This window comes from Camellia sinensis, chromosome 5 (assembly GCF_055761805.1).
Source record: "Camellia sinensis isolate YWXY chromosome 5, ASM5576180v1, whole genome shotgun sequence".
Taxonomy (NCBI): Eukaryota; Viridiplantae; Streptophyta; class Magnoliopsida; order Ericales; family Theaceae; genus Camellia; species Camellia sinensis.
In genome coordinates this window covers 180431459-180455012 of record NC_138965.1, presented here as the reverse complement: position 1 = coordinate 180455012, position 23554 = coordinate 180431459, and the positions used below count along the sequence as shown (strand labels likewise).

At 33.6% G+C, this 23554-nt stretch overlaps 1 protein-coding gene and 1 long non-coding RNA gene across 3 annotated transcripts; one reads left to right on the top strand and one right to left on the bottom strand.

The window, feature by feature from the left end:
- The first annotated feature begins 3499 nt into the window (after window positions 1-3499).
- LOC145791019 (uncharacterized) lies at window positions 3500-11759 on the top strand. 2 transcript variants are annotated; one of them, XR_014330631.1, is made up of 3 exons: window positions 3500-4140; window positions 4558-4689; window positions 5792-11759. It is a non-coding gene; the product is annotated as an uncharacterized LOC145791019 (long non-coding RNA). The 2 variants fall into 2 exon arrangements; XR_014330632.1 differs by having other exon boundaries at window positions 4558-4891.
- A 127-nt stretch (window positions 11760-11886) lies between these two features.
- On the bottom strand, window positions 11887-21251 carry LOC114288235 (loganic acid O-methyltransferase). Its single transcript, XM_028231718.2, has 3 exons — window positions 21118-21251; window positions 12761-13420; window positions 11887-12428 (listed from the first exon to the last, which is right to left on the bottom strand). The coding sequence occupies exons 1-3, from the start codon at window positions 21190-21192 to the stop codon at window positions 12090-12092; spliced, it is 1074 nt and encodes a 357-aa protein (XP_028087519.2). The 5' UTR covers window positions 21193-21251; the 3' UTR covers window positions 11887-12089.
- Between the last annotated feature and the right edge of the window lie 2303 nt (window positions 21252-23554).

Sequence of the window (23554 nt, the reverse complement as noted above, 5' to 3'; positions counted from 1 at the left end):
GTAAATTTCAAGCCAAGGGCTTAATATGTATTGAGTTAATACTCTTTTTTTTTTGTAACCAAGTGTTAGCTTGGAAAACTATAAGCCCGTAGGGCATTTGCTTTTGTTGATAACATGTAATATTTTTGTCAGAACTACTCTAATGAATAGAAGGATGTTTATTTCTCTTATGTTATCGCATGCCGAGAATGATGGGTTTCATGTATTATTTTGAGGGCGTTACAAAATCGATATATTTTGTGATAGTTTCTGTGAGGGGAGGTGAAGTGATACTTCATACTAGTTTCAGTAGAGAGGAGTAAATTGATATTTCATGATAGCTTTAGGGAGGTCAAATAATATAGAGGTGTGGAACATTTTCGTATAGTAGAAGAGAGGCTTGTAATGATGTAGAATTGCAGAAGAATCATGAGTTCAATGAGAGAAAAGTATGTTTTGAACCTTTAACAATTGCCTCTACAAATTTTCCATCGACAAAATAGAGAGAAAAAGGCATAAAAGAGAAATATAGAAAAAATAAAAAATAAAGGCTCGTGACGGATCTAGATGAGTGTTAGTAGATCTAAAATCTTATTATAGCAGTAATGGCGATGGACAATCATGAGACAGAGTTTGCATGGTGCTGGATTGTCGTCGACAAATATTCAAGTTAGAAATACCCAGTGTTATAGTTTGTCCATTATCTCCTTATTATTAGGTCCTTGCAATTGGTTGGGCTAAAATTTCTTTAATGTTAATATTAGCAAGTGTTAATTTTATTTTATAATTATTAAATAAACGAAAAAAATTATTAATTGACTATAATAGTTCAAATAATTGCTTGATTAATTTAATTAAGAATATTAAATTACTTTAATGTCAATATTAATTAAATTTGTTACTATTTGTAATTAAATAATAAATTATTAGGAACATAATAATAATAATTATTTATTGGTTAAAATCATAAAATTCCCCAAATTTATTTTTGCATTTAAAATATTACTTAAACTTTAAGTGTGAATTATTATTATTTTTTTTACTTTTTAGATTGGTTAAATAAGTGTGAATTATTAAATATGTATTATAAATAAATACATTAAATAAATATTTATTTATTGGAATAATAAATAAAATATCTTAAATTTAGTTTTGTATATAAAAAATTAATTAAAATAAAAAAAAAATTACTAAATAATAAATAATAAGACTTAAAAATATTCATTTAATAAGTATATAATCTTTTTAACACCTATAAAAAAAAATTAATTATAAATTTAAACCAAATTTTACAAAATATGTCCCCAAATTATTTTTCTCCAAAATTTGAATCAAACCTCCAAAATTTTGCCCTAAAAAATAAAATTCCCTCCTAATCTTAACAAAACCCTAGATGGGGTTAGGAATGGCAACGGGGCGGAGCGGGATCGGGGATCACCCTCCCTGTCCCCGATCCCTGATGGCCAAAAACTTCCCCGTCCCCGACCCCGATCCCTGACGGGGAACCTATCACAGTCCCCATCCCTGTCCCCAACGGGGATCGGGTTTCCCCGACCCCGAAAATTCCCCGATCCAACTCTGTTTCAACATTCAACACCATCAACAGATAAAAAAAACAATACGAGATCATTATCAACATCGATCATCAACATAGATCAACAAAAAAAACAACACATCAAAAAAAAAATTACAGGTCATCATTAACAGATCAAAAAATCAATAACAGATAAAAAAAAGAATAAAATAAGTATCACTGGGCGGCGGAGGAGGATATCGGCGGTGGAGATCGGCGGATGAGGACGGCGGTAGAGATCGACGCTGTGCTACACTCCATCAAATCTGCCGTGGCAGAGGGAGGAAGAAGCGAAAGGCGATGACGAAGGACGAGACATGGCGGAGGAGGAGCCGACGGAGGAGGAGGCAGCAGTGGCCTGGAGGAGGAAGAGGCGGTGGTGGACTGGAGGAGGCTCCTGCGTCTGTGTGAAGAGAAGAGAGAGAGTAAGAGAAGAGAAGAGGCTCCTGCGCCTGTGTGAAGAGAAGAGAGAGAGTGTAAGAGAGTATGAGATAGGGAGTGTAAGAGACTGCTGAGCTGTTCTCAACCAAACCCTAAACATATATATAATATATATATATAAATCGGAGCTAACCGAGGCTCGGGGTGGGGCCGGGGCCGGGGATGAAATATGTATCACCGTCCCCGGCCCGAATATCACCGGGGATTTATTTTTGAATATCATCCCTGGCCTGTCGGGGGTATTTTTCGGGGAAAAACCACTCTCATCGGGGACGGGGGGTTGGGTCCCCGTCGGCCCGGGTTCAAATTGCCATCCCTAAATGGGGTTCATCAATCTCACCTCTTTCTCTCGCGGTTTCATCTCAGCCGATCCAATCCATTCCCTTTCGGTTGCGAGAGGGATATTCCTATGGTGGTTGGTGTGGTTACTTTGATGATGGTCGAGAGAGGGATTCCAAGCGGCAGTTTTTTAGGGTTTCTCCAGTGATTTTCTCTATCCCCTTCTAGCCACAGCCACATCATCACTGTACCGCTGGAAGTGGCCACCACCGTTCAATCAACACGACCATTTCGCTACCACTAACCCCTGTTAACACAAATTACCCAGCACCAGGTAATTTGATTTCTCTTTGTCTCTATCTCTATTTGGCTCTTCTTTCCCAGATTTCTAAAGCCTAGCTATGTTTACATTTTCTACTATCAAATCTAGTTGATAGAGACACATGGGTAGGTAAATCATACATCGTTTACCATTTTCCTAAGGTGTATAACTTTATGTTTTGTTATATTTGGTTATGTTCATAAGCAGAAAGAGTGAGATAGAGACAGAGAGATGCTATTTTTGTGGTTGTCATGCGAGTGTTAAAAAGTTTGATAATTTGTTTGGTAGTTGATCTGTTTACTATTAATCTTGATATTATTTCATTTTATCTCGATGGACTTCGACTGTGGTACTTAGTGGTGACATAGATGAAAGGATACCAATGACTTCAACCAAGTATTTTATTAATAAGATGAAGCTTCATCTTAAGAATCCATGGCATCCTTGGTATCTCAATGGAGAGGTCTGATGTTGTATGCTGATAATGTATGATTCTGCGTTGCTATTGGTAGTTTTGGGATGCAGGGGAGCTATATGGTTGGTTGTTTGTTGTATGCTGTATTTTGTTTGTTGTATGTTGTCTTTGAGGTCTACTGAATGGTGCTGAGGCAATAGGCTAAGCTGCAAAGCAATGGGCTGGTCTTATATGGGTAATCTAGGCTATCATTCTGTTGCCATCAATTCTGCTTGTGATCCTCAGTCTTAACTGCTGTCTTAGACCATGTTACTGTTAACTTAGGCTGCTAGTTTTGGGTTGTCTGATATGTTTAGGCTTGGTTAGCCTTGACTTAGGTAAGGTTGTTCTGGGTGGTTGTGGTTGGTTCCTCACCAATTCTTGATGGTGTGCTGCATATGATTGGGCGGTCTTATTAGTGCCAACTCAGTTGGGATTGATTTGGCTCGCTATGATGCTTTTGCACTCATCCTCTTCTTCCATCTTTGATGTATTTGCCTTTTTCTTCATCAATAAAGTTCTTTTTCTTTGCTGATCAAAAAAAAAATTATTTCATTTTATCTCATCTAGTTTATTTATCGGTTATATCAGTATAATATTTATAATCCATACCTATAGTGAAATTTGAACAAACCAGCTTGACATGTCATGATATGCTCTACTGAATCCACTCTGATAAAATGGTAAACATATCTATAACCTATATATAAAAGAACGGAAGCATACACCTCCTCTAAATCTAACACATGAAAATCTCCAACTTGTCCCATTCTGTGCAATTAGAATAACAGTTGAACCAAAGAAACTATGTCTGCAGCTGCTACTCTGAGGCCACCATCTCTCCCTTCTTGAAAGTTCTTGTTTCGATGATGGCTTTCAATTCCTGAAGATCTTTCACCGATCGCACCACTCAACTCCTGAAGAGCTTATTGTTTGTCATGAGCTTATCCCTTCTTGAAGGTTCCTATTGCTTGTGGATTTTGCGTTTTGTGCAAGATTCAAGTGTTATGCGATAGTCTCTCAGTACATTTATGGCCAATCATACTTGATTGGCGTATGTTCTATGAGCTGGAACAAAATGCAGAAACTGAGGTGTATCTTCTTCCTCATCTATTATGCAACTATTCCTAGTCTGTCTATTTGAGTCTCTGTCCTTGTTCCTCACAATTGTTCAATTGTGTGCTTGCCATGTGCTCGATCATATGCCAAAATGAAACACACACACACACACACATAGAGTGCTTCATCTCTTTTTGTTTCTCATACCCTTTCCATTCTTTGTTTCTGCATACATTCTTTGGTAAAGAAATTTGTTTTTCTTATAAATCAATCCAAGGAACAAAACTGAGATTTCTATGATTATATCATTCTCATTTGATAAAATGGGTTGTTATTAAATTGTAAATATCTATAGAATTCAGAGAGGATTTAGTGAAAATTTGCAATGGCACCAAGTTTTGATTATACAATTTGGATGGTGAAGATCTATTCACTGTGTTGCCATTGCAGAGTGATGAGTGCTTGGCTTTGATGGTCAAAAAGGAATTCGAGCATTTGCCTAATAGTGGTTACTTGAATTGATTGAGGAATGGGGACTTGGATTTGAGGGCTAGAAAAGAGGCTGTTGATTGGATTGGAGAGGTTGGTTCATAAGCCTTCTTTAATGGGCTTCTTTTCTTCTTTATCTCCTTTTTCTTTTTGATTTTTTATGCGTATTTGTATTCCTATATGTTTTTGATGAGAGCAAACGGTGATTCGGAATAACTTCCCTTTGGTCATCGCCACACTCTAGAGAACCAGTCAATTGGTCTGATTGTCTCTCTAAAAATCCGAGTATTTTGAGGTACCCATTTCATTCCGATTTCTCTTCACCATTTCTCTGACTTCGATACTCATATATACATAGTATATTTGTATATATCTATAAAATTGATTCAATCATTCTTTTTTCTTTTTAATAATGAATTAGAAATGCTTGCAAATCAGGTCCATGCAACTCTGATGATATGTTTAATTATTCACTATTCATACTTCAAGTCTCCATTTCAATAGCCAAGTTATCATTCCAAGAGGGGAAAAAAAGTTAAGTGGGTATCAATATTAGATAGAAACATTGAAAATATGTCATTTTTTTGTTCCACAAAGTCTTGTAGGAATAAACCCTCAACAAAATAAACAAAAGAACGAAGAAAACAATAGGATCCTAACAGTGTATCCCCATGACCTAATAGGTTATTTTCAAATTTTATTTATTTGTTAATTCTGTTAAGCTTGACAGGGAAAGTCTATTCTCCTAAAGGACTAATTATGAAGCTGACAAATTAAGCAAAACAATTTCATTTGCTAATAAAGGATGTTAATGCTTGATGATGATACACTGTGCACCCTTAATAGTGAGAGATTGATATTTACTCTTAGAACCAATCAACTATATTTTTATGTTTGTAATATAAGTAGACATTTGCTGAAGGATGCTTGATATTCATGGCTTCATTTGTGTGCTTCCATCAAATGGGTTTCTGGCATTTTTTTCCTTGCTGACATTTCTGTTATTGTAATCATTTGCTTGATGGTTCAAACACAAATACAAGTATGGAGTACCATGCTAATCAAATTGACTCATATAGTTTTGTATTTGTATTTATGTTTGGCGTATTGGTTTATGTTTGTTATGAAGCAAAGTATTATTTTTGATTGGATACATTTTCATTTTAATGTTTTCGATCTATTTTCATTGTTGAAGGTTATGATTAGAGATTTGGAGCAAGTAGTGAACATGGTTTTGAATTCATTCCAAGATCCTCATCCTCGAGTGTGATGGGCAACTATTAATGCAATTGGACAATTGTCTACAGATTTAGGCCTAGATTTGCAAGTTCTGTATCATCAACGTGTGCTACCAGCTTTGGTTGCAGCTATGGATGATTTCCAGAATCCCCGCATCCAGGTTAGTTCTTTTGGTGCTTTGACAATTGTAAATTTTAGATGGTTACAATTGATTTTCTATCTTGTCCTTGGTCTTGCAAATATCAATTGCATGATTAAATCTGGTTTATGCATTTGTTGAGTCACTTTTAGGTATTTTGTTTTTACTTTTTACTTATATTTTCTACTTATATTTTCTACTTTTCAAGGATTCACATTGACAAGTTTGGTAGTCCCTGATATATTCTCTAGTTCGGATTTTATGATTTTTGATATCAATTACTATGGATCAATGTGATTTTGGTTGTTCACTTGTGTTTTGGCAATTTAAATTAACATGCTATGAAATACTTCTATAGGCAATGGTGAAGGCTTCATTCGAAAAAACTTCCTCGAGAGCCAAAACTTAGGTACTTGAGATCAAAATTTTTCCTATTAATGGATATCCACACTACCAAATATTTGCATCAAATGGCTGAAAATAACTTAGATTCCAAATCAATAAGTAATTAATTTTTAATCATAATTGTTATTTATCCCAAATAAATAAATAAATTTTATCATAACTGCTTTCGAACTCATAACCCATTTGATATAATTTGAAACCATACGAACCATTCATTAGATTGGGTACGCAAGAATTGATAGAAAGCATGCTTAGACATTTTTTTTTCTTCCCTTTTCGGAATGTCTTTAGGCACGGGTCATTCGCTAATTGTCTTATATGAACCAAATTTGATTTTTCACATTCTTATGCCCCAATACAAACCACGAGGCAACAAAAGAATTCAACCAAAATTTTAATTTAATTAATTATTCTTGAATTTTTGACCAAATTGACCCAAAAAAATTCATTCATCTGGGTCCTCATTAATTATTCTCCAGTCTTTATATTTGGAAGTATCATATTTCAATATTCTATTTGAGAGAAATAATCCATAACATAACGATACTTAGGAACTAAACAGCATCGTTGCCAAGTTAGCCATTGCATAGTTCAACTTCAAAGGGCTGTCATAACATTAACTATGTTGAACATAACAAAGAATTAAAATTTTGCTACAAGCACTCTAAAACCCAAATGAAATGTTCCCTAAAGAGAACCTCATGAATTATGCATAAGAAGCACAATTAAAAAATAATTATCAACACTTACTTCTAGTTCAACTCTTGGCATTATACAAAAAGCAATTCCTAAATATTTGCAGAGCTCAATTCAAAAAACAATTTAAAGGAACTCAAGTACAAGTTGGATTTGGATCAAGAATAAGTAGAGAAAACTCGCATCAAATGAATAGGAAAACCAGAATATAGGTTGTCCAAAACACAAAGTTTCAACAACAAGAAGTTCCATTTCTATGATTTGATGAAGTCAAAAAATTTAAAATACAAGTTTTGATAGTTTTGTACCTTTCCAGATGCCTTTTCAAATGCTGCCATCATTTCCAAAATTGATGTTCCTTTTCAATTGCAACAAACCACACACTACAAGAGGAGGATAAAACGAGTTCATATGTCAAAAACCTAATCAACAAACGATTTCAAATTTAACAAATAAATTCCAATATCATTGAAATTGTGCCTATATGATAACCATGAGTCATTGGAAATTATGAAAAACCACTATGAAACACAAGTAATACAACTTCAAAAAGGATTTTGCTAAGTCTAACCTTCAGTACAAATAGTTTCATTCACATCATTAATAGGGACAATTCCCTAGATACATCATAAATTACTAAGAAGGGTCACATACATAAATGATAAGCATAGATATTTATGTACATAATTCTCTAGATTTATATATCTATGAAAGTGTTTTATATAAAATTCACACTTCAAACACAAGATGGGTGACTAGAGTACAATATTTAGGACCTAATTTATTAGTAAAGAAAAAATCATGAAACTCTTTGCTCAACATTCACAAAATTAATCAAGAAACTAGTTCCATCTAAGTTTGTCTTTGATAGGATATCTAACTTAGTCCAATGCCTAGCTAAATTGGAGAGGCAGCAAAATAGCACAAGGCTAACAGTCAAGCTTATTGCTTCAACTATATATGACTTTGCAATCTTTCTAGATAATAAACCATCCTGGTGTAGGACACATTTTTCAAGGTGGTTTTAATTTTCTATGATGAAATTCATCCAAGCTAGTTTGAGGTTCTATTGTGAGAGAGTAATGAATTTAGCAGCTGTCTATGAAGCACGGGTACTCCAAAAATGGTGCCGTATGAGTACCTGATACTTACGCGTACTGGGTATGTTGAATACATGCCGGGTACGACAAATACATTTGGGTATGGCATGGGTACGGTACAGGTATGGCGGGGTGATTTATTTTTATTTTTTTTGTGGAGCAGCTGCTAGAATTTATTGTAGCCTTTATTATTATTCTTTCAACTTAAAAAATCATCAAATAATTTATTTTCAACATCCTTTACCCATGAGTTATGGGTTTGTTCTCTTTTACATCCTGTTTTAGACAATCAAAAAAGAAAAAGAAAGAATTATATAATTTTTATACAAGTTGTTCTCTTTTTAGTTTTGATATTGAAACTTTGATTTGTATATTGGATGTTTAGCTATAAATTTTAAAAAGAAAATTTGGTGTACTCCAGTTGTACCTGTACTCTATTTTTTAAAGAATTTTCCGTATCGATGTACCCGTACATGTACTCGTAGCCGTTCATGCACCCGTGCTTCACAAGCAGTCAAGGACAAAGTGACATCTCAAATTTTGAATAAGTACAGGTTTGACTCTAAAATGTACACTTTTGTCATTTTGGACAAAAACATATTTGAGGTGTTGGCTTTGAAATTCATTTTCTCCAAATTGTCTCATTGAAAATTTATGAAACTTTCCAAAAATATATTTGAGTCTAGTTTTTAACTCTGTTGATCTTGCATGAATTTATTGTGTTTCAAATGATATTTGATAGCCAAAAAAAAAAAACAATGACAATAGGTTAGAATCTATCCGAGTAAAATAAAATAGGTAATTCTCCCTTAAATTTAAGTCAAAAGTGGCCTATCTTATGTCAAAATAAAGATAACGAAGGAGGCTAGGTGATGTAAAATTTTTAAAGTGTGGTTCAAAATACTCGATAGGACCTTGAAAGTGGACTATTGTGTAGGCAATATGTTGGAAATTTGGTGCAAAAGTCTTTTTGAGTTTTATAAGTGATCAAAGCACCTCAAAGTGCTCTTGAAAGGTTCAAGTTTCTTAAGCCTTATCATAAACATCCCAAACCTTTAATCATAGAATTAAATTCAAAAAGTGCATATAACCAACTATACATAATGAGATTGTTAACTAGGACACCTAACTGCTCAAAATGACAACTTCTTGAACATAGAAATTGTAACAATTACCATCTTAAGAAGAAACAGAAAATGTAAATAACTTGGACAGTTTGGTCAATGAAGCCCACATCTTTTGTTTCATTGTCTGGCTCCATGACCTCAATGCCTATAATTCGAGCAAAACAAGAAAGCCCCCTCTCAAATTTGAAGATGTGACAAACACTATCTATCTTTGCCGGTACGTCAGCAAGTTAAGAAATTATGAAGTTTTTTAAATTCGGTGTAAGGTAGGCTAAAACTCTGGCCCAACCAAGTGAAACTAAGGATTGAAAGAGTTCACAATGTGATCTTATGGGGCCTTAAACCTCAGAGATCATCTAAGATTCAAGAATGTCCATTACAATTATTTAAACACTATTCATTTTGTATTAAACTCGTATAATTTCACAAGTGACCTAAAGAAAAACACTAAAACAAACAATATTACAGACTAGTGGTCTCAAAATCATAAATGGTTCTCAAATGGACCAATTAAAAAACATAGAAGTTTGTATGATACTGATATTTACAGGTAGTTTTCATCTAATCCTATGACTACAAAAGGGGAATGTTATAGTCAGCAAAAACCTAAAAGCACCATGGACCAAGAGCACTATATCATTAAAAAACATAGTAACAAATGGAAAAATGATAAACGTAAATAGATGTCCCTATATAAGCTATAGAAAATGAAAAAACTTCAGATCAATAATTTACAAAGTTGGAAGCCAGTGTCATCTCTCTCAAATCACAAGTTAAGCCTAGATATCATGCACATCATAAATAATGCAATAATAACGCCAATTCCCATGTTAACTAGTTTTTTTAAAAAAATATTAAATTAGTGCCCTAATACATTTAGCATAGGGGCACATGTTTGCTCTTGTTTTTCGGTTACACTTCTAGATTCCTCTATTATCACAATATGGATGATTTTTGTATTACGAAAAAGTTAAGATCATGGCAAACACAAGCAAAATAAAGCACAAACATGTGTCTATTTTAATAAGAAAATAAACTTATACAATTAGTTCTCAACAAATAAGAAAGAAGCAAAAGACACATGTACACAAACACAAAGATGTCGAGAGCTACTTTATATATGTATATATATATATATAGAGAGAGAGAGAGAGAGAGAGTAACAAAATAAAAAATGGTAAATTATACGTACAAGGGCAAAAGAAATAATTGGAATAGGGATACATTAGTTTCCTAAATTTCTGTATGCCATATCAGGTTTTAATTCATTGTTTAAATTAGTTCGCTCCATGGAAATATTAAGTGTAGTTGAGGCTTCTAGTTTGAATATGGTTGTAAGCTTCTCCAAAATTGTTCAATAAATGTGTTGAATTAGACCATAGACAGAAGGATGTACCTAAAATCATTTACAATTGACATATAAAAATAAAAAAAATAAAAATTCAAAACTATCAAACCCATGACTTGCAAGACTTCACAAGTTTAAGTTCTCAACACTTAATAGTGAAAATGTGAATCGAAGCTACAAATAACAAGGAAGCAGAATTTATAGCTAACACTTAATTGGACGTTGGTTGCTCAAGATCTTTGATTCATTTCATCTAATGTTTTAAAACATGAACAATTCAATAAACCATGCAATAGACAGTATTAAAACTATGCTATTAAAATTGTGTATTCTATCCCATGTTTGGATTGATTTAAGATTATGACGAAAGATTCGCAAAATTTTATCAATTTTGTAATTTAACTAATTAGTCCAAATTTTACCCTTTTTTATTATTTAATTTTTAATTTTTTTATCATAAAAAATCTTTTGCTAATGTCTATTTCTTTAGTCTAGAAATCAGGCCAAATTTTATCTTCTTTTTTATATCTTCCCAACAAAGAGCTAGTTAGTCCAAAAATCAATTGAGAAAGGGATAGACGTTATTGTTGCAGATGGAGGGGTTTTGGGTTTAAGGAATCGTAGAGGGGTTGAAGTTAGGTTAAGGGTTTGGGATTTAGGAAAAATCGCTAAAGTGGAGAGAGAGAGAAAGAGAGCTCCATACTTAATATCTGGTTGGAGAGAATGCCTTATTATCTTCTTGTTGGAAATCAAGGGTAGTGTAGAGATTCAACAATGGAACCTAACAGAGTCAAGTAGTTGTTGGAAATCAAGGGTTACACGGTGGACCTTACACAAATGGCGAGAGTAGCAAAGGAATAGAAGAAGAGGAAGGGACGAAAAAGAGAGTTGTTGAGGGAAGAGAGAGTCGAAAGGGTTAACTGGTTGCCCCGGTTTCCATCTTCCATGATTAAAAATGGAGTTAATACTTAGGCTTAGGGTTGCACACCCAAACATCTCCCCAGTTAATTAAGCCTATATTACATTATTTAAAAGTTGGAATTGTCCCTTTCATTATGTGAGAGAGGTAATGAAGAGATGCTAGAACGTGCACTCTAAAAAAGGTGCATATGGTATACTTTTAATAACATTTTTAAAAACTTTCATAATTTAAACACAAAATATCATAACTTTTTTACTACAAAAATATAACTTTCTTTCAGTATAAAATGTCATAACAAAAATTACAAAATGTCGTAACATTAACATCCCTAACTGTAGAGTGCACACCATAAATTCATTATTCATAATTTTACCACAAAATGTCATAAAATACATCGCAAATAATCACAACTTTTATAATAAAAAATCATAACTTTCTTACGATGTGCACCTTTTTAAAGGGTGCACGTCGTAGATTTCTCCTCATTATGACAAGGCGAAGGGGACATGAACTCAAATCATTTACGCTTCAAAACCAAAAATAGTTGGGCTCCTTCCACACAACTTGATTCCAACATGGAGGAAATCTCTGCGGATTTATTAAGAGTTCGTTCAAACAATTCATCGAAGATCTTACTACCAAAGTGTTTGGTGAAAATTCCTTCTAAACCAACTCTATAGTGCGTTAGTATTGCTGGCACAATAGGTGGTCCATCATTCTTTGGCCTGGTATTACTTACCTCCATTCTCTCTATGCTGAAACACCCATTTCTTTCTACTAGATTTGTCATCTCTTTGGGAGAGGTAGTATACAAAGGCAAATTGAAGGAGTCCACTTCATCTTCATTGATCATTCCCTGCCAAAAAGATTAACGTTAATGTCTTGGCCTTAAGAGGTCTACTCTCTTAATCTCACTCGAGTAACAATAAAATAGGACACAAATTTATGAAAGATATAAAGATTCATTATACAGAAATATTCCTACCAATTTAGTAGAACAAGGGAAGTTGTAATTTATTTATTTTTTTTCCAATTGAGTTCAAAATTAGTGAAACTAAAATTAAGCAAAAATTAGTACACATTTTTGTTTCAATTTGTCTTCATTCTCTATATGATCCTAAGTATTTGTTCAGACTTTTGGTCCAAACATTAACCTCCTTTATTGCATAATACTTAAATTTGACTTACCAATTTCACCATATCAAGGAGACTCTGGTTGAAAGCATAAAAAAAAGGACTACATGGGTCCTGAGAACATTGAACGCCATCTGCGAGACCTGGCATGATCAATATCATCATTCCTCCAACTATAATCTCATCAGCTCTAGCATTGAAAAAGGTATCCATGTCCTTTGCAAATTGAGCTGCATAAACATTAGCGATTTCTTTTGAGGCAATTGTATAATGAATCTTTCCCTTGTTCCATGCAAGAGAGCCATTGTCAAACAACTCTTTTGGTACCTTGGAGAGCCATTGTAGTGCAAAAGAGGAATACATCAAATGGATAGAGGACTTGGGGAATAACCGACCATAGAAGGAGCCGGGCACTCCAGCAGCAAAGTATTGCCTATCAGGAGGCAGAGTAGTGAAAAGGGTGTTGAAATCATTGGAAGCATGATCACTGAAAAACAACTGAAATTCAGGCATCTCAGTTGTGAGATTTTTTGAATGGTATTTCCATTCAATGGCTTCTAGGATATTTTTCATAGCAATGAAAGTGTTTGGCCCAACAGAACAATCCAAATCTGCAATTCGAATGGTGTTTGAACTAAAACTAAGGCTTGTTACGTCAAACTTCTTAGCAATTGCCTCTATGATCATTTCCTTTACAACATTTATGGCGTCATCCTGCAAAAATAGACCAAATTTATATATATTGTTGTTGCCATCATCACTATAAAAAAGGATTCAAAATATTTAATTTGAATGAAGATATAATCTTAATTAAGATATAGATATTTAATGAATAATGGATTCAATCGCTGGATTTTTGGATATTTCATCTAATCTATTAGTAATTTGTATTTCTTTTTTGGATATGTTGGATCTTAACTGTTGAAATCACCCCATGTGAAGGAGGTGATGCTCTTCCATGGGAACACACCTTGGTCAACAATGGAAGGCCACCAACCATCTTGAAGAGTCAAGGATGGAGGCTGCCCAAAGGCTCTCCCACCTACTCCCTCACCTATAAATGGAGGTTGAGAGGAGAGAGCAAAATGTGAGCAAACCGTGAGACAACAAAGAGAGTGAGAGATGTGAGGCGGAGAGACCGTCTCCCTCGGTGTGAGCGAGGGAGACGGGTGAGTGGCTGAGTGAGGAGAGTGTGAGCTCCTCCTCTATTGTAATCTTTCTGTAATCTCCTCATTGGTATAGTGATAACCGGTTACTCTCCCGTGGACGTAGGCATTGGGCCGAACCACGTAAAATATTGTGTCTCCTTGTGTGTGGGTGTGTTTTTCTGCTTGCAATGATTTCTATAAGGTCTTGGGCGGGATCCCAGATCCCAACAAGTGGTATCAGAGCCTCGTCGGTGGCGTTTCGGAACAAAAACAGCGTGTTGTTCGAAACTGCCCAGAAATCAAGTTGCTCGAAATCAGGTTTTGAGCATACCAGGAGCAAGGGCTCGAGAAGAGGAGTCCAACCATATAAAGCAGACACCCAGAGGAGCTATCACGCGCTCTCACGCGCCGCCTGAAGAAGGCGCGTGAGACCCAGTCTCGGCACGCGCCGCCACGCGCCGTGAAGGCAGCCGGCGCGTTGGCCCAGTCGCAGGCACGCGCCCCACGCGCGGAAGAAGGAAGAAGACGAGTGGGGGAGGCGCGTGTGTGGCACGCGCGTGCCACGTCAGCAGCCACGTCAGCAGCCACGTCAGCAACCACGTCATCCGCAGGAGGAAGAATCCTGTGTTTCGCGGCGAAGGTACAGCCGCAGATCTGAGGCGTACAAAATGTTTTGGCTAGATCGAAGCCATTTGGAGTCCGTTTTTGGTGATCCAATAGTGGTTTCCGACTATTTGGAGTATTCCGGACACATCCGTACGGTCAGATTTTGGAGATGGAGTTTCCGTAAAAAGAAGGCAGATTAAAGTGGCAGACGGCGTTAGGGGCAGTGGACGGAATATTCTGTTGGAACACGGAATATTCCCTGAACTTCTGAAAATTGCAATTTGGCCCAGAATTTTCAGAAAATTGTGGTGTGGCCCAGTTTTCGGGGAAAGTTTTCAGTGAGGTCCCTGGAAGTGCAGCGAAGGTTGGTCCTAGCTAAACGGACCGCTCCGGACGCAACCGCGAGGTCAGAATAGTGAAATTCTGAACGGTTTGGAAAGATTGTCAAAACATGGGAGTTTGTCATCTTCAATACTCGAAGGAAGGTTGCCGGATATTGTGGAACGCTGCGGATTCACTGACAAGGTTAGAATGGGCAGATTCTGACCAGATTGGACAACCAGATACAGATTGAGATAGATCATTGAAGACCAGAGGAGATCAGGCTTGATCAAATGGCAGATCGAGGGAGATCAGGATTGGTCAGGGGCGATCAGAGGATTGCAGACATGATTATCTCAAGATCAAAGGTCTAGGAAAGTTCTGTCAAAAAGACACTGTCTAAGGAGACTGGTTCTTAAGTGGGACCGGTTGTGACCCCACCAGTCTTTCCTGGGAACTTTCCTGGTTGTTGAGGTGATCGGAGGATCTGGTTCAATCAAAAGAGAAGACCATTCATCGACGGATAGATGATTTGGCAACCAGTACAGGCTCAGGGAAATACTGTGGCTGTTGGAGCTACTGTATACGAGAAGGTACTAATGGTATGTGGACATGTAGAACAATAGTTGCAGAGGAGCATACTAAGCGCAGAAGTACAATTGCAGACGTGCAACAGTGCAAGGGTACGCTAGAGTGTCGTACAGAGGCGCGAGAAGAGTGTGCAGCAGCGGGTTGTTGACAGTTCACAGGAACTTCCAGACAGAGAAATTGAGACAGGTAAAACGCAAGAGTGCGTGCCAAGGAGTGGCAAGTCTTATTTCTCTATGGTGGTTTCTTTAGTTCCATGGCAGCAGATGATAGAGTTGATGCGGATCTCACAGGCGAGCTCGACGCAAGGAGACCAGAAGCCATGGGTACGGGCACTATGCAAGGAATTGCATAGCTGACGATGCTTTGACAGATGGAGCTACTGTCAACCATCAATCTACTGGACAGCAAATCAGGGATTGCAAAGGCACAGACAACAAGCGTATGTGGAAACGCCAGGAGGTTGTTCAGAAGTGCAGAGGGCAAAGGCTGAAAGTTCAGAGGAAAAGCTCCGAGCAAAGAAGACAGAGGACGTTGATGAGATAAACAACGAGTTTTCTATTGCTCCAATGACTAGTCCTGCGAGGTAATGCATGACAGTCAAGGGCATCCCAGCAGGGGGTGCAGGACATCCAATCAGGGGGTGTCGGATATCTTGGTTGCGCAAGTTCAAGGATAGCAGGTATAGACATCCGAGACAGGAAGCATGGAAGAGATCTGTGGGAGATAGGAGCAGTGGCTCTCTCCAAATCAGAGAGTGGTGTGAGTTGAGTTGAGGATGTCGGATTCCCTCCTCCTCTTGTATCTCTGGTGTTTTATCTCTAGCTTCAGGGGATGCAGCGTCTCAGTGAGGAGATGCAAACTATGTTGAATTTGGGCGTGACAAGATTAGCAGCAGTATGTGCAGTGGATCACCTCACATGGGTTGAGGGGGTGATTTGTTGAAATCACCCCATGTGAAGGAGGTGATGCTCTTCCATGGGAACACACCTTGGTCAACAATGGAAGGCCACCAACCATCTTGAAGAGTCAAGGATGGAGGCTGCCCAAAGGCTCTCCCACCTACTCCCTCACCTATAAATGGAGGTTGAGAGGAGAGAGCAAAATGTGAGCAAACCGTGAGACAACAAAGAGAGTGAGAGATGTGAGGCGGAGAGACCGTCTCCCTCGGTGTGAGCGAGGGAGACGGGTGAGTGGCTGAGTGAGGAGAGTGTGAGCTCCTCCTCTATTGTAATCTTTCTGTAATCTCCTCATTGGTATAGTGATAACCGGTTACTCTCCCGTGGACGTAGGCATTGGGCCGAACCACGTAAAATATTGTGTCTCCTTGTGTGTGGGTGTGTTTTTCTGCTTGCAATGATTTCTATAAGGTCTTGGGCGGGATCCCAGATCCCAACATTAACATATATATATATATATATAGATAGACAATATTGTTTTTATAAGATGAATGATTGGTTCCTTTTATACATTTTCCATAGTTAAAAAAATACCAGATCAAGTTGAAAAATGTTCGATAGTCTTATTTGATGGCCTATTTTGTTATCTTTGTATGACACATCCCAAATGTCATTATAAATTATAATGATAATAGGTGTAATGAAGGCAAACAACAAGAATTCTAGTTCAAAAAATAAAAATAAAAAAATAAGGCAATTGACAATATTTTTACAAGAATCTTGTGATTAAATATATTTCTCAACTTCTTTTGAGTGAAAATTTTATCACAATAATTGATTTGTTTACTATTAGTTAAAAACGTATCCAGTAATCGTCAATAATATGTCAAATTTTCAATAGTGATGGTGTTGGAATTTTTCCCTCATCAATGGAGAAATTTGTTGTTCATAAATTTACTCATGTTTAGTTCATGTGTTTTTCGAGATACCAGAGTTTTTGTTAGCTTTTGCAGCTGTGAAATTTCGAAAACACTATTTTATTTCATAGAGTGACATGTCACTAATCAATTTAATAGAATAATTTCTGGCATTTAAGAGTTTCAGTAAATTTCTATGAGATAAAAATCAAACAATAAAATCAGAAGAAAATGTTTGCATCATTTAGATCTTTGACAAATAAAAAAAATCATCTAAAATGCCAACGGATGTTTGCTTCATTTACATCTTTGACAAATATACGAAATTGGTTTGAAGTTTTAAAAATAGTTTTTGATGTTTTTAGTCCATATTTTTTGAGTGAATTTTCTAAACAGTTTAGATCCACTTAATCTATATATATTTAAAAGTATAAAATTTATACATTTTTTTTAAATTATTAAATACAACAAAATATGAAAATATTTTTTTTTTTGTATTCAATGATTTTTTAAAAGATTTTTGCCCAAATATAGTACATTTTAAGTGTATCTAAATTAATTGGATCTAAAAACAAAAAAGATTAAAAAAAATTTAAGAAAAATTTACTCATAAATCTCATATGAGGAAATGTTGATCCATTTAGTTGTAGGAGTTTTCTTATGAATCAATTAGTCATTTTTGTCTTGAAAAGTTATATTTATTTGATTTGGTGTCATTTGACTTTAATGATGTGTTTGGTTGGAGGATTTGGGGAGGGATTTAGAAAGGGAAAGGGAAAAGGTGTGTGAAACTATGTGAAATTTAGGCATGTTTTATTCATATTTCACCTACCTTTTTCATTTCCCTTTCCAAATCCCTCTTCAAATCCCTCAACCAAACACAACATAAGTGAATGTCTTTTTATGATTCATTTTTCTATTTTTCTAATTCATTTTTTGGATGGGAATGGAAATGTGGGGTGTGAAAGATTTTTTTAAAAAGAATTGTTGGTTGAAGTGTTGGTTGTCAAGTGTGAAAATCTACATTTTTGCAGTGTAAGTTTTTGGTGTTACATTAAAGTGTTACGTTTGAAAAAAGTATATTACGGAGTTTTTGTGTGTTACATTGATTAGAGTGTTACGTTTGAAAAAAATACATTAAGGAGTTTTTTTAGAATGTTACGTTGTTACGTTTGGAAAAAATACATTAATGAATTTTTTAATATGTTATATTAAAGTGTTACCTTTGCAGAGACTATACTAAGGAGTTTTTGTGTATTATATTGATTAGAATGTTACAATTGAAAAAAATACACTAAGAATTTTGTTAGAATGTTATGTTACTACGTTTGAGAAAAATATATTAAAGAGTTTTTTAGTGTTACATTGATTGAAGTGTTATATTTGGGAAAAGTGCACTAAGGTCATGTTTGATTCACAAGATTAATAGTGAAGTATTAATAATCCTATTAAATTAGTGTGGTATTCACTATTCAATTGGATTAATATCCATTGGATTAATAATCCCACCCCTACCCCATTACTAATAATCCTACAAATTTGTTGAATTAATTATTCATTGGATTAATAATCCTAAATCAAAATGTTAAAACAAACATAGGATAATTGGGCCCACGAATTAATAATCCCAATCCCATGCTCTAATCCACTCAATCAAACATGCTCTAAGGAGCTTTTAGTGTGTTATATTGGAGTGTTACGTTTGGATAAGAAGCTTTTGTGTGTTATATTGATTGGAGTGTTACGTTTGGAAAAAGTATATCAAAATTTTTTTTAGTATGTTACATTGAAGTGTTATGTTTTTGGAGTGTTATATTGGAGTATTATGTTTGGAAAAAGTATATTAGAGAGTTTTTTTTTTGAAGTATTACGTTTTGTAATTTCAACATTATGGGAAAACTTATATTTTGACAATTTATGTAATTCACACAAGAATGGGACTTTTGGATTCATAAAAAAAAAAAAAAAAAGAGGACTAAACAGTTCATAAAATTACTATTTGAGATTTATTGGTGTTTCATCCTTTTTTAAAATCAATAAAATTAAAAAATTACAAATTGAAAACTCAAAAAATTGGTTTTGAAAGCTCGAAAACAAAATTTTAATTTTTCAAAAACAGTTTTATGAGTTTTCAATATATATATATATATATATATATTTGTTATTATTATTTTTTTAACATTTTAATTAGTTTTTTTTACATTTTACACCATCTTAATTTAGATATACTTAAGAAATACAAATTTTGTGCAAATTAAAAAAAAAAAATCATTGAATACAATAAAATATGAAAAGGTATTGAATTTTTTGTATTTTTTTTGTATTTAATGAATTTAAAAAAAAGTTACACAATTATTTTTAAGTGTATCTAAGTGGTTGTAAAAAATAAAAATAAAAAGTTGATTAAAATATTTTTAAAAATCAATAAAAAAAATATATGAATTGAAAACTTAAAAATTTTAGTCTTTCAAAACTGTCTTATATATCTAGGAATATCCACAAATAATTTTCTGATATTTTAAGCAAGTTAAATTTTTTTTTAAAATGTTCAGATCTTTTTCTTTTGGGTGAATTATAGACATAGTCCCTCAAGTTTGACAGATATTTCATTTTTGTTCCTGTAATTCTAATTGTGTCAATTAAGGCCTTCAAGTTTCAATTTCAAATCAATTTAATCCGTAAGCCAAAAATATAAATAACTCATTAACCCAAAAGATTGATTAATTACTAAAAAGCCCCATCTATTTAATAGTCAATGTATCAAGCCTTAAAATGTTAGGTTAAGTTCGTTTCAATCTTGCTTTTAGTTGCATAAATAAGAGCTGAAATAAATACTAGTTTAACATATATTTCTGAATTAGAAAATCAGCTAAATAGATTAAATTTTGTTTTATCTATTGCATGTTGGACAGTCCATAGTAACTTATAGCAAGAGAATTGCTAGCATTAAGGTGTAAATAACTTTTAAAAAAATGGGTAAAATTCCGAAAAGCAGTTTTACAAAATTTATTAATAAATTAATCTGCATTTAGAAGTATAGTGGACCTCAAACTAAACAATTTAAAAATATAATAATAAACAAGACTATTGTTAAAATTATAAATCAATAATTGTAATTACAAATTTTGATAACAAAAAAAAAATAAAAATAAATTATAATACAGAAAAACTTAAGGGGCAAGAGTATAATAAACAAAATCTTAAAAATGTTGTAAGGATCGAATTGGAACAAATCAAAAAGTTCAAGAACCAAGTTGATGAAATTCAAGCACAAACACTAAACTAAAACTTTGAAGAAATTTGAAGGACCATTGATGTAATTAGCCATTTTCTTTTCTAATATTAGTTAAAGACTATAATGAAATTTGGAGATCACTTCCCATCATAATTGGAGGAACTCCTACAAGAAAGTTTAGTATTTTATGAAGTCATATGTCATTTTAATCGGTGTTACAAGTTTTGGTTGAGATTCATACCGATGTTTGTTCTCACACAAATAATTCATTAATATGAATCTAATTGGACAAATCTTCATGAAAAATTTTACATATATCAATTTTTATCAAAAACACAAGGCCTCTCCCAAACTCAAACCATTAATGCTGTGTTTGGTTGGGGGATTTGGGACGGGATTTGGAAAGAGAAAGGGAAAAGGTGTGTGAAACTATGTGAAATATAGGCATGATTTATTCACATTGCACCTACCTTTTCCATTTCCCTTTCCAAATCCCTTCCTAAATCCCCCAACTAAACACAACATAACAGGGGAGGTAAATAAACAGAGCATGATATATATATATATATATATATATATATTTTAAGAGAATCTTGTAATGAAATTTATTTCTTTACATATTTAGTTGGGTGAAAATTTTCACAATAATGAATTGATTATTATTATTTAACCAAAGAGATATATACAAAATAAGTACCTGATATCGAGAATTTTTGGAATAGCTGTTGGCGCCATCTCCACCATTCATTGGAAACTCAAGATTGCCATTCATCTTTCTCTCTCTTTCTCAGTTTAGGTTTGTTGGGTTTGCGAGTCTTTTGCTTTATAGACAATTTGTTGTTATATTTCAGGCAAATTACATTTTATACCCTTACATTTTGTACCAAATTTCACTTTAGTCTCTATACTTCTAGTCAAATTTTACTTTGATCCCCATACAAGAAATCGTGACAGTCAACTACATTTTTAATCAAGTCTCAATGTTCCATATAAGTCTTTAACAAAAGTTAGTAATGTGACAGACATATGACTACAAAATGAGATTAAAAATGAAAAATCACCCAATTTTTTGGTCTATACACATTTCGTCTCAAAATTTATATTAAATTTTGACTGTATTTGGTTAAAAAAAAAAAAACACAAATTGTGAACGATTAAGGAGGTAAATTAGTGTTTTTGCAAATATTGAAATCTTGAAACTCTATTTTTTACGACAATACAGTCTTTTTATCTATTCCTTTCCATTTATATCAATTTCTCTACCAATTTTTTATTTTATTTTATTTCAAAAGTTTTATTTTCTTACCTCTTTGTCCCAATTTTCAACATATGAACACACACACACACACATATATATGTATATATTGTATTATATAACTCTCATATCTTTGTCACGTGGGACAAAGTGTATATTGGTAGGAAATGATGATGATTTTCCTCTTTTGCCATTATTTTATAGTCATATGTTTGTCACATTACTGGACATTACTGGATTTTCTTAAAGACTTAAACAATGGAGTAATAATAGAAGAGGAAAATTGACACTTATGACCAAAAGTACATGGGGTTGACTCTCTTGATTTTATGTGTAAGGACTAAAGTGAAATTTAACCAGAAGTACAAGAGTCAATTGTCACGATTTTATATGTAGGGACTATAGTGAGATTTGGTGCAAAGTGTAAGGGTGCAAAATATAATTTACCCATATATTTATCAGTAATGTTACAGACTCAGACATAATAATTTAAATATTATCTAGAATTTCACATCAATGACTTAATTCATTTCATATGTAATCCCACACTATACTCTTCAATCTTCACTCTACAGCACTCTACTCAAAAAAAATCTAAGTAAATATGTTATGGTCCATAGCATTTTTGATGTATTTGTACATAAGGTGTTGGGTATCATATGCCTAGTTATAATATTTGTGATATTTATTTAATTATAATTTATTGTAATGTTGGTTATGACTTATTGTTCTATTAATTATGACCTCTTGTGATTTTTTTTTTATTATGACAAAAAATATTTTTAGTTACTCAAAAAGTATTTAGTTTTGACTATTGGTTATAACTTGGTTATGAAATGTTAGTTACGATTTATTGTGATTGTTATTTTAATTGTGATGAAAAATCTTTCATTTTACATTAAGTGATGTTTAATTGTGAATTTTTTTTTTTTGGTCATGTGTAAAAAGTTTATGATCTATTTTTTTTTATAAATAAAAATAATTTAATTATAAAAAAAATGTGTATTGTAAGTTTTTTTTCTTTTATTTTTTATTTTTTGACAAATGTGTATTGTAAGGTTGGCCGACACTTTATGTTGCAATAATGATGTGTGGGAACAGTACCACAAAAATTTATAAGGTTGGACTTTCAAATCTTTGCTTATTTTTCTTTATGCTGTGCAAACATAAACTTTAATCTTAAGTTTAGGAAAGAAAGTCTTATTACTTGAGCAACATATTTATTGTGATATTAATTTTTTTATTATTTAATTTAATTTGTATTTATGTAAACTGCATATATATTGTTTGTGTTACTTGTTAGTATATATTAATTTCCGACTGAAAAAAAAAAGAGGATAAATTATGCAAATGATCTCCGTGATGTGTCAATTTGATCTATGTTGTTTTAATTTACTTGATTTTGCCTTTAATTTAGCAGATTGTATCATATTGGTCTAATAAATAATGACTGTTTGGCTTAGTAGATGGAAACTCAAATGATGTGTCAATTTTGTCTCATAGTTTAAACGTTGTGTCAATTTGGTCTGTGTTGTTTTAATTTGCTCGATTTTGACATGAACCAAATTCACACATCGTATAAACTATAGGGATCAAATTGACACATTGTTTGAGTATCTGTCTACCAAACCTAACGTCCGTTATTTATTAAATTAATATGACACAATTCATTAAATTAATGGATAAAATCAAACTAATTAAAATAACAAAGATCGAATTGACATATTATATAAAGTAAAAAGATGATTTACATAATTTATTCCAAAAAAATTGAAAATGAAAAGGTAATGTCATTATGTGTCTATATGACCACCACATACGTTACAATAAAGACGTGTACGTACAGTACTAAAAAAATATTTAGGAGTTTACGTATAGG